Here is an 11,307-nt window from a genome sequence, read left to right on the forward strand (position 1 = left end):
AGAGGTCCAAAGCCTCCTGGGCCATAGGCATGAGACGGGTAGTGCACGCATAAGGCACGGTTTGGAATCAATTAGTGCGCTTAGGTAAAAACTTAAAGATAGTAATAGGGTACCAGGAGATGGTAGTCTGTGCCCGCTGAATAATACAAGTAACACCCCATCTCGAGGGAGTTATGAAGTATTATTTATGTTGCACGGGGTGATCATTTAGGCTAAAAAACTTAGGACCCCCCCCCCCCGATCTGTCTTAAATCAATTATTGTGTTACTCAAGTCTTTAATAATGAATTCTCCAACTCCTTGCTTTCTTGTCTTTGTTTGTCTTGTACNTCCCAAACTCCTTGCTTTCTTTGTCTTTGTTTGCTTGACTAATTCATATAATTTGAGTTCGGCCAGGACCCACAGTTGTGGGCCTCGAAGAGTGCCTAACACCTTCTCTTTGAGGTAATTTGAGCCCTTACCCGATCTTTGGTGATGCAAACTAGTTAAATCAGACTTATTTGCAAATAGGTGCCCTAACGCACCTCAAACCCGTTAGGTGGCGACTCTCTCTTTTAACGTCTTCCTTAAAAGAGCTGTCACGTGTCGAAACCCGATTTCGCGAGAAAAAAGGGCGCGATAGACATTGGCGAGCCTCAACAACTGGATGCATACAGCCACTGCAAAAATGTCTGACTTATCCAGTACTGTTGCAGTGCAGTCTTCTATTTAGGCACCTCAGATTCCCCCGACCGTGGAAGAGACATTGAAGAAGATCGTAGAAAACCAGAACACTATTATGGTTGCATTTGTACATCATGGGTCAATGATCGAAGAGATGGGAAAAGAAGTAAAGAAGATGAGGAAATCTCAACTAGCAAGAAGTAAGTGGACAAGCTCCGAAGATAAGTGAAAAGAATTGCTACAGCCGGAGACCTGTCATATGATATGTTACTTGACCCGCACCAATCGACACCTGATCCCGCAGCCCCATCTGCATCGGTAGCACCAGCTGGCCAGTCTGATGAGCCGGACCTTGCTGCCTACACTGATGAGGCAGTGCGTCATATTTTCGCCAACCCAGCCACACCTAGAGTTGAGGATGATGAGATCCAGTTGGTTNGGGGGTGGAGTTTATTTGTTATATTTGATACATTCTAAGACGTTTGGCTTGTAATAACTTGATTTTGTTCTCTTTCTTTTCTTATTCATGTATAGATATTCTCTCTCTCTTTCTCTCATTATGTATATATCTTCTCTCTCTCTCTCTCTCTCTCGTTATGTATATTCGTTACACTTTCAATAGTTTTTACTTTTTAGCTTCTTTATGTTTGTTTCCTTATTAGTTCGTGTTTGATTTAGTAGCTTCATTTTATGTTTTAGTAGATAATAAGCCTTTGGTTTTCTTAATGCCACGGTTCTTTCAAAGGTAGTTGTTGTGTGAACCGGGTAACTCGTCCCAACGATGGATGGCGTGCCAACCTTCTTAAGGGAATGAGTCCATTTTGTGTTTAGGTAATAATAGTAGTAGTAATGAATAAAAAGACCTAATTAAGTCATGCTCGAAGAGTAAAACATGCTTCATTTGGCACCAACACACTTAACTACTTGCTTATGGTTAGAGACAAGGTTTTAAAAAAGGAAATAGCTCTAGTTAGTGACTTTGTGACTCATGTGCTGACTTTGGTAATCATTGAGTGGTTTAATTGGACCATAGTGATCTTTAATCTCGAATGTGGTCGTTGTGGGCCCTCGACTCTATCCTTTTTTACAATCTAGTTGCGTGAGGGGTGAGATGATTTGTTGCTAGTCCAAGTATCCGTGCGAAAGGTCTAGAACTTGCCCCGAATGTGTTTTAAGGAAAAATCTTAAGTTTGCTTGGCTTGAGAAGTGATTGTAGGTTTTCTTTGTCCCGTTTGAGTTTTCTATTTCCAACCAATATCGTTATCCTTAGTCAACCCCTTCGAGCCTTTAGCCTGTCTCATTTGATAACCATGTTACAAGCTTTTACCTGTTGTATCGTGACCCTCTCTTGGCACCCAGGCTTTCCTTAACACTCTTATGAATCAAATGGATTAAAACATAAGTTTGTGGGTAAGATGAGGAAGTTGAAAAAGGAATCAAGGCACAAAAAAAGAGAAAAGAAACAATTTCCGTGAGAAGAGAAGGTAAGAAAAGAAAAGAACAAAAAGAAAATTGCAAAAAGTAAATAAGTGAAAAAGTTGAATGGATTCAAAAAGAGGCAATGTTCCCGGCAGTGAGAAATCAAAAAGGGGAGATAAAGAATGAAATAATCAAGGAAGAGTGATGTTAAGTCTCTCTAGCGCCCAATGAAAAGAAAGTGCCTCTAAGAATTAGCAAGTGTGAGCCGAGAAATGAAAGATGGAGTGCTAAAGGAAAGGTGTAATCCAAAAGCCTTCATTACATCCTGAAAGAAGTCCTACTTGATTTCGAGCCGAGTGAGCTTACATTAGTGGTGATCTACATAAGGGGCAATCCTATGGTACTTGGAGCCGTATTTGTGGCATTCTATTGAGAGAGATGAGTGAACCTTTCACAAATTTTTGAATTGAGTGTTAATTTCTTGAGTGAGCTTGGCAAAAGGGAACGTAGAGGAAGAAGAGTTTGGAGTCCACCATGGCTTACATGATAGAGCAAGAGTCCCTGATGAGTAAAGTCAATTCTTGAAGCTCAAATGTCACATTATAACTATATGTGTATGAATGATTAACTTGTCGCCTTGTTGATAATGCATGAGTAGTATGGGTAATTGTTGGTCCAAACTGATGTGTGAATGGCTCACCTTTGACTCGCTAAAATGACCCTTAACTTTTGGAGGTGGGAACTAATTTATTTGCGCTTTAGGACAAGCAAAGACTTAAGTTTGGGGGAGTTGATAAGTGAGGGTTTTCACTGCTTATTAGCACCTTTTAGCTTTTGTTTTAGTTCGAAAGTATTGAGTTGTATTCCCGAAACTAATAAAATTGTGCAAATTGCAGGAATGCTTGAAGCTTGGTCTCCCGGGATGAAATCCGACTAAAAAATGAGTGTTCCGAAGTACAAGGCAATAAAGGGCGCAAAAGAACAAATGTGAGATCCGCAGAAGGAATCATACAGCCGTAGAAGAAATTGCGGACCGCAAAATTCCATCTGCGGCCGCAAACCAAGAAGAAAAATCGAACAAAATTTCAGTAATACGCAAACCGCACATGAATTGTGTTGCCGCAAAACTGGGCTAAGAGTCAAAGATCATAGAGTATGCAAAAAGAACAAGTCCAAGAGCCTCTGTGAAGTGCGGACCGCACAAGAATTGTGCGGCCGTAGAAGATTGCCTCGCTGCCGCAATCCAAAAATGTGCGGCCGCAGAAGATTGCCTCGCTGCCGCAGTCCAAAAATGTGCGCCGCAGAACTCACCTTCCTGCCAACTGAAGAAATATGCAGACCGCACATGAAATTGTGCGGCCGCAGAACCTCCTGAGGGCATTTTGTCCGTGATTTTTGGCCCAGTATAAATAGACGAGTTTCACAAAATTAGGTCAAGTTTGAACATCTGAAGTTGTTGTAGCCATTTCTCTTTACTACTTTAGGAAGTTTTATATTATTTTGGTGTATTTATATTAGATTTCATCATTTTAATCTTCCATTTTGAGTTTAATTAGCTTTTCTTCTTTATTTTCTTCAAACCCCATTATGAGTAGCTAGATCTTTACTAGGGTTGTAACCCAACCCTAGTGTGTAAACCTTATGGGTATCTAATTTAGTGCTTGTTGATGATTGGGTGTTGATTATTTAGCTTAGTTCATGCTTCAATTTTAGAATTAATGGTTGCAAACATTGATTCATGGCTATTTGACTTAGTCTCTACTTGAGAAAGAGGAGCCTAGTCTAGGATAACTTAACTAAAAAGGAATTAGGTTAATTGAGAGATTGATTAAGCTAATTGAAGGACTCAAACTAGAGATAGTAATAACCCGACTTGAGCTCTTATCATCTGTTTTGGTTATTACCCAATTGGGCTTGAGAAAGCCAAATTGGAAAATCACTCTCTGACCGAAAGGTATTGAGTGGATACTGTAGAGTTGAGAGCTATAATACACCCCAATCAACAAAACAAGCATTAACGTCGTTATCCCATTAGGTAAACACCTAGGTAATGGTTTGTAAAAACCTCAAAAATATTTATCTCTAGTCTATTCTCTTTAGCTGAATTTATTAGAGTAACAGTAGAAGTAGTAAACAGAACTGTGTTGTGAAATTGCAATCTAGATAACTCAATTGTTTATTTCAAATATATACCCATAATGCCCCTCATAACTCCTAGTGGATTCGACCTCGACTCCTAGTTGGGTATTTACTATTGCGCACGACCATATCATATCTCTATTGAGGTGTGTTGTGGACGTCATCACTACCTTATATAAGATGATATGATATAAACCTAATAACTGAGTTGTATCATTTTAAAATTTTTTGATATGAATACATTGTATTTTACAAATATAACACTCATTGGTAGAAAGTGGAACTTGTATACTACTGTCAATATTCCTTGAGTGGGAACCTTTATCATGATTTGCGTCCCTCGTCAGGATGCTCCGCAACTTGTTTTGATTATCTCTCGATATATGGAGCATGTCATTTGCTTGGTTCGTTTTTGTAAGCCTCTCAATGTACGTAGTTGATTGTGAGGCTGCATTGATACCTTGTACATGATGTATTCGTGATACAATATATGAACGTTTATCGTTATTAGGAAAACACATTTCTACTATATTTTATGAATATACACTCTGTCCGATTTTCTTAAAATCCTTATGAGATCGGCTTGTTAGGGGGCTCTACCCTTGAGTAGGGATCATGTCCCTAGGTTGGATCATGACCATATTTTAATAGTTCATTGAACTGAGATGCACAAATAAAATCTGATCCCATAGTGAGTCAAAAAAAGGGAAAATATGCTATGAATTTCACCATAAAAAGGCCATTTTGAGGAATGACTAGATAGAGTTACCTGTATTGTCACTGGAAACACAAATTGATTCTGGAAGTTGTGTTTGCATACATGAGGTTGGATTTTGGAGGACTACTAAGAGTTTTTCACCACATCTAGCCATTTTTTTGTATCAATTGTGCTACTTGATATTAGTTACGTAATTTATTCTGTACATACAATGGCTTGTCGCTATTTCTTTCTGTATCGTTAAGTATTTCCTTAGTCTACATCACTTTAGCAATTTTATATGAAAATTCTTTTGCTACTATGACTCGACAATGGTGATATTGAAGTCTAGCTTGTACCAACAATTCCCAAGTGCCTTTTTCGTTTTCCCTTTCTTTGCACTGCTTAAAGCTGGAAAGTTTCCACTGTTATAGCAAGTAGGAGTATAAAATTCGGAAATCAATTAATCAATGAACTATTCTTTGATATCATTAGCCAAGGCTAGACTGTATGGATTCTCTATATTATCATTAGAAGATTTATCATAGCCAAAAAAGTCTGTTGGCTGTCAATCTATTGCAATTGAGGCTCTTTTACCATGACTTGGGACTGGTTAAACACTAAGAAACTCAAACAAATGGTTTGTTGTTAAAAACGAAAATAAAAAATTGAAAAGCTTGTCATCATGTCTTTCATAGATATAGGGATAAAAGTTTTAGCATGTAGCATCTTGTATAACTTGTGCTTCACTTGATGATACTTTCACATGTTTTCCATCTGTCGAACATTTTAGACCAAACTTTAACTGATATGAGAATAAAGATTAAAATTCTCTTTATGTGTACATAGTATCATTTTACATAGCAAAGTACTTGAAACATATATTTCTTAATTTGTTTTATAAATATGTCGGCCATGCAAGTATAGATAGTGTCGTGTTGATCATTACTTAGTTTGTGCCACGAGCTTAAGCCTTTTTTTTTAGTATAATGTGTTTGTGTTGCGAGTACATAAATTTAATTTAAATTCATATGGTGGAAAATACAATACAATTTTTGAGAAATTAGAAAGAATTTGATTTGGAGCTAGCAATTGAGAGGCTATAGTTTTATAAACTATACATAAAAAAGACCATATTATTAATTAACCTCAACTGGAAAAAAAAAATCAATTACCTCAACTGCCATAATTTTATATACCATATTTTGATAAGAGTACAATAATTTAAATAATTACACACTCATTAAAATGAGATACAGGGAAGTTTAACACCTATTGAAAAGATTTTTTTGATTTTTTAAATCTATCATATTTCTTTGAAATTTTTTGAAGAATATTTGGGAAAGGATTACATGTAAAATTTTATTTGCCAAAAAAGAAAATGTAAAAATATTCCGATATGACTTTGTCGACTTGGGCTGTGTTCAGTTTTGGGCTCACCCATAACTATCTGGGATCTTACACAAATTAAAGCTTGAATATCTTATTTAATGGTGAAAAGTATATGGTTAATGATTCATTTGTTAAAGTCGTTTGAATGTTGTTAATTTTTGTTTAAATTTTTAGTCAAACACTAATTTGATGATTTACAGTAAAAAGCTCAAAACTCTATTGTTGGATCTTAGAAAGCATTGAAGAAGATAAAATGGATCTTTTTGAATTGATGTTATTTGACAAAATTTGTGATTGGGGAATGTTTGTGTTGGTATTTAGAAGCTTTGTTTCGAATTTTAGATCATTGAGCAAATTTGGGGTGGCTTGACCAAAATTGAAGTTGCAAATTCGAAGAATACTTTGTTAAAGAAACACAAAAAAATTATGCCAATGTTTCTTATTTGCATTTTCATATAATAAGGCTGGTTTTGGAGCATAGTCTTGAGGGTCTCACTATTATCATAGAAATTTTCAACTTTCGATCATCATAAGATAAATGATCACTTAGATATAAATGTCCTCACTAATGATAGTCTCATAACCTGTATATGAACAATAGTGTTATGAACTAAATTCACAATATTTAGAATTATGCAAAAAGGAAATTGATCATTTACTGCATAAAGGTCTTGTTTTCTAAGAATTTAGAAAAATATTTCACACATTTAGAACTTTTGCACCTATTACTACTTCTTCACATTGCTCTGATACAATTTCGTGCTGAAATTGATTCTTTATTGTAGAAAGGTCTCATAAGGCCATCAAAGTCTAAATGATCTTGAACCTGTCCGAAACTAAAGAGATAGTGCCGTCAATTTGCACCGAAATGCAACAAATAATTGCATGGTATATCCCCAATTAGACTAGTCTTGGCGGAATGTCTTCGTCTTTTATGATCCCAGCTTAATGTTTCCTTTTTTACCTGAATATTACAGTTCTTCAATAATTAAAGCTTGACTTTGTTATTAAATGGTGGAAAGTAGATGGTTAATGATTCATTTGTTAAAGTCGTTGAATGTTTTAATTTTTATTTAAATTTTTAGTCAAATACCAATTTGGTGATTTATAGTAAAAAGCTCAAAACTCCATTATTGGATCTTAAAAAGTATTGAAGAATATAAAATGGGTCTTTTTGAATTGATTTTATTTGACAAAATTTGTGATTGGGGATTGTTTGTGTTGGTACTTAGAAGCTTTGTTTCGAATTTTAGATTATTGAACAAATTTGGGATGGTTTGATTGAAATTAAAGTTGCAAATTCAAAGAATATTTTGTTAAAGTAATACAAAAAATTTATGACAATGAGGTAGACTTCAATTAACAACTTAACATATATGTAAAGTAAATATAGCATGATCTCTACCAATCCAGTAGAGAAATCCCTAAAAGTAAAATAATGCCAACCTGGTAAACTTTAGTGAACAACTTAACATAGAGGTAGGGAAAAAATATAGCATAAACTATAGCAATTCGGTAGAAAAAACGTTGAAGAATAATAATTTATTGCGGGTCAATGAGCTAATTTTTTAAATACCATCAATTTTGGGGACATTCGACTAAGACCAGCCCCTTACGAGACCATTCATGTCAATCACCCAAGATCCATTTGGGTAGGCCATATTAGTATAACATTTTATTTTTTTAATCTTCTTTTGATGACCATAATTAGTATTAGTGTTACATCGTGCACGTTTATTTTCTGTACGAAGATAATGTCCAAAGCCACTTTTGTCCTCAAATAATTTATTAGGTACCTATTATCTATCGATGTGCTCTATTCGAAAAAAGAAAAAAACATTACCTAATGTTTTTGTGACAAGATATGAATAATTGCCTCTCATGATCCGTTTCCACTTGAATGACTGTTAAGCTACATCTTCGAATATTTGTATACATTATTTTTAAAGAATAAACACACTAGAACAACTAATAATTTAACCTTCAGCCAAAATTTTTGTTTCCTTTTTTTATTTATCTGTGATCCATCCTTGATTCCTTTTCCCAAGTTTTTTTTTATTAGATAAATGAGACGAACAACTTTCTTACTTCATGAGTTATTATAATTAATAGGCAAAATGGCCTCCTGGCCACTTAAACTTGTACCCAATTGCCAATCCGATAAACAAACTTATAATTTTTCCATTTGAACACCTTAACTTGACGGAATGAATACCAAAAAACACATCCAACCGAGCGTGTATATCAATTGCACTGACATGCCAAACACGTCATATGCTAGACCATTTATTGCTTGACATGTATTATTTGTGTGTCCCACTTTTAAAATTAATTTATCAAAATTTTATTTTATTTTTTCCTTTCTTCTCCACTCACCTCCTCCTTCCGCCCCCCCCCCCCCAAAAAAAAAAAAAAACAGTAAGAGAAAGATACTACCGGAAAAGTCTCCGACTAAATCCCAAATCCAAGAAATTAGCCAGCTTCCTTTATCCATATTCTACTTATCTTCTTATTTCTGTTAAATTCAACTAGGAATAGAATTTTCGACAACCAAAAAACCTCAATGGCTACCATCTCCGGCTCGCCGACGACCAGTGAATGAGTTATTGTCAAGCCGTCAAACCTGTAACTTATGTAAGTAGCCAAGCTCTGATGGGATTTCACCTGAAAAGCTATTATTTTGGGGCTCAAGGACATGAAGAAAGCTCAGGTTTCCAATGCTTGGTGAAAATGTACCTCAGTTTCAGAGAACTAAGATCCAAAACAGTGGCTCGATACAAAATTTGAAAGATAATAAAAAAAACTGGATAAAAAATAGAGTGGACTGATGGGAGATAATTGGGGAGGGGTTAATGGTGAAAAGAAGATGAGATGAGAGGCGAGCAGTGATGGACGGCGTTGGGGTGATGTTTCCCTTTTCTTTTTCATTTTTTAATTTTTCTTTTGATTTTAGTATTTTTTTAAATCAAAGATTGTACACGCGTTTTTTTTTTGCGTGATTGGCACGATTTTGTCCATATTACCCATGTCACTGCCACACAAGCATAGTCAATGGTCAAAGTGGGTTATTAGTATTAATTCCGTCAAGTTAAGGTGTTCAAATGGGAAAATTGTAAGTTTGTTTACCGGGTTGACAATTGAGTGCAAGTTTAAGTGGCCAGGAGGCCATTTTGCCTAATTAATATGTTTATCTTTAGCTTTCTTGAATTTTAAAATTCGCCTTCAAATACCTTAATGACGTATATAAGTCTAAAGGTAGCTCTTGCTGATCGACTCGTCAACCAATAAAAATGATAAAGTTATAATTTACTAGTAGATACTCAAGAGTGTGACCTAATAATTAATGGATTTGATCGATAACCATAAGTTCATGGATAGAATTATAACAACAACAACAATAACCCAATATAATTTCACCAGAGAGGGTGTTTCCGATAGACCCTTGGATACCTCCCTCCAAGAACTCCCCACCTTGCTCTGGGGTGACTCGAACTTACAATCTCTTGGTTAGAAGTGGAGGGTGCTCTTGAGCAACCCACTCTTGTCCGTTGGGAGATAATAATTCGGTTTAATAAAAAAAAAGTTTGTAGTAGTAATATTTCAAAACTTACCCTAATTTTTAAAAAAAATTTAATCAGAAGGGTGAAAATTGAGAAAGGATTAAAGTCAAAAAGAGGCGGAGGCGGATCCGGGTCGGGTCGTGCTATATCCCATTATCATCTGAAACCCTCGAGCAAAAATCTTCTTTTCGTTCCATCTCCCTCGCTCTTACTGTGCATCAGCTCCAGCTCCTTTCGTACTCCTTAAACCCTAACTCCAGCTCTTTCTCTTTCTCTTTTTCCACAATGAACTGTTCAAGTAAGCTTCACTCCCTCTCTCTCTTTCTTTACTTCCATTTCCATGTATGCGTATTACTTATAATATAGTCCTTTTTATTGTCTCTGATCTATAGTTTTTATTTTTTTGTATAACTTTTCCGTACAGTTTCCGGCGAGGTGCCGGAGGATCCGGTGGTGTCGAAGAAGTCCGGACTCCTTTTCGAGAAGCGTTTAATAGAAAGACACATCTCTGTGAGTTTCTATTTTTTATTTGAGCATTTGAATTATATACGCGGACAATATGAAAGAGTTTTACGAATTTATTACAGTTTTACTGGATACATATGTGCTATAGAGAGATATATGTAATTTGTGTTAAAGTGACTAGTAGTGTAAAGATTCTCTACACTGTCGGGAGTATTAACTTATATATGGTCACAGTATCAGTACAGATTCACTGGCTACATCATATTATTTTACCTTCCTTTGTAGGTTATGGATCTATGCTGTCTATGTTGTACTATCCTTTGTAGGTTATCTATCCATGTTTGCTGTAAAAAGCTATCTGTAATTTGCGTTAAAGGGTCTAGTAGTGTTAAAGGTTCTTGACATTGTTAGAGTATTAAGCTCATCTTTTAATGCTCTGTGTCAATGTGTATGCATTTTTATGACCGAGAAATCTGTATGTGGCCTTATATTTCGCAGAGTACTTTCTTGCCAATGGGGTTTCGGATATGGTCTGCCTCTCTACCCTTAAGACCAACCACCGCCTTCAAACCTAGGAGATAATTGGCCTGCCCCCTCTACCAGGCTTAGTTCATATGACATAGGGCTGAACCTGTCACAAGTCCCTCGATGTTTTGCCACTCGAACTTTGTATGCATTCTTTTTCTCGTGGTGCTTTTACTTATTTATGTGGTTCAGTTTGTGGTCAATCTTGAAAAAAGAAAGGATCCATTTCCGAGCTTGTGTCATGTAAACGTAGGGAGGAGAAAATGGAACAATAACAATTGTGCCTCAGCCTCAAGCTAGTTAGGGTCGGTTATATGAATCCTTTATATTTATTTTGTTCAACTTGGGTCAGTTTCATTAAAAAACTTAATAGTTTGTCCTTTGTATATTTTCTCCAGTACAAAATCTGAAACATTGGTCTCTCTGTCTCTCTTCCCCCCCCCCCCCC

At 35.9% G+C, this 11,307-nt stretch overlaps 1 protein-coding gene across 1 annotated transcript in view; it reads left to right on the forward strand.

Annotated features, from left to right (window-relative positions):
- Positions 1 to 10,039: 10,039 nt before the first annotated feature.
- LOC109238777 (pre-mRNA-processing factor 19 homolog 1-like) overlaps positions 10,040 to 11,307 on the forward strand; it is a 10,815-nt gene continuing 9,547 nt past the window's right edge. The window contains exons 1-2 of the mRNA XM_019405254.1: positions 10,040 to 10,167; positions 10,294 to 10,379. Of these exons, the coding sequence (XP_019260799.1) occupies positions 10,155 to 10,167; positions 10,294 to 10,379 (99 nt within the window). The 5' untranslated portion in view covers positions 10,040 to 10,154. The remainder of the gene's footprint in view (positions 10,168 to 10,293; positions 10,380 to 11,307) is intronic.

The sequence above is a fragment of the Nicotiana attenuata genome, unplaced genomic scaffold, assembly GCF_001879085.1.
Source record: "Nicotiana attenuata strain UT unplaced genomic scaffold, NIATTr2, whole genome shotgun sequence".
Lineage (NCBI taxonomy): Eukaryota > Viridiplantae > Streptophyta > Magnoliopsida > Solanales > Solanaceae > Nicotiana > Nicotiana attenuata.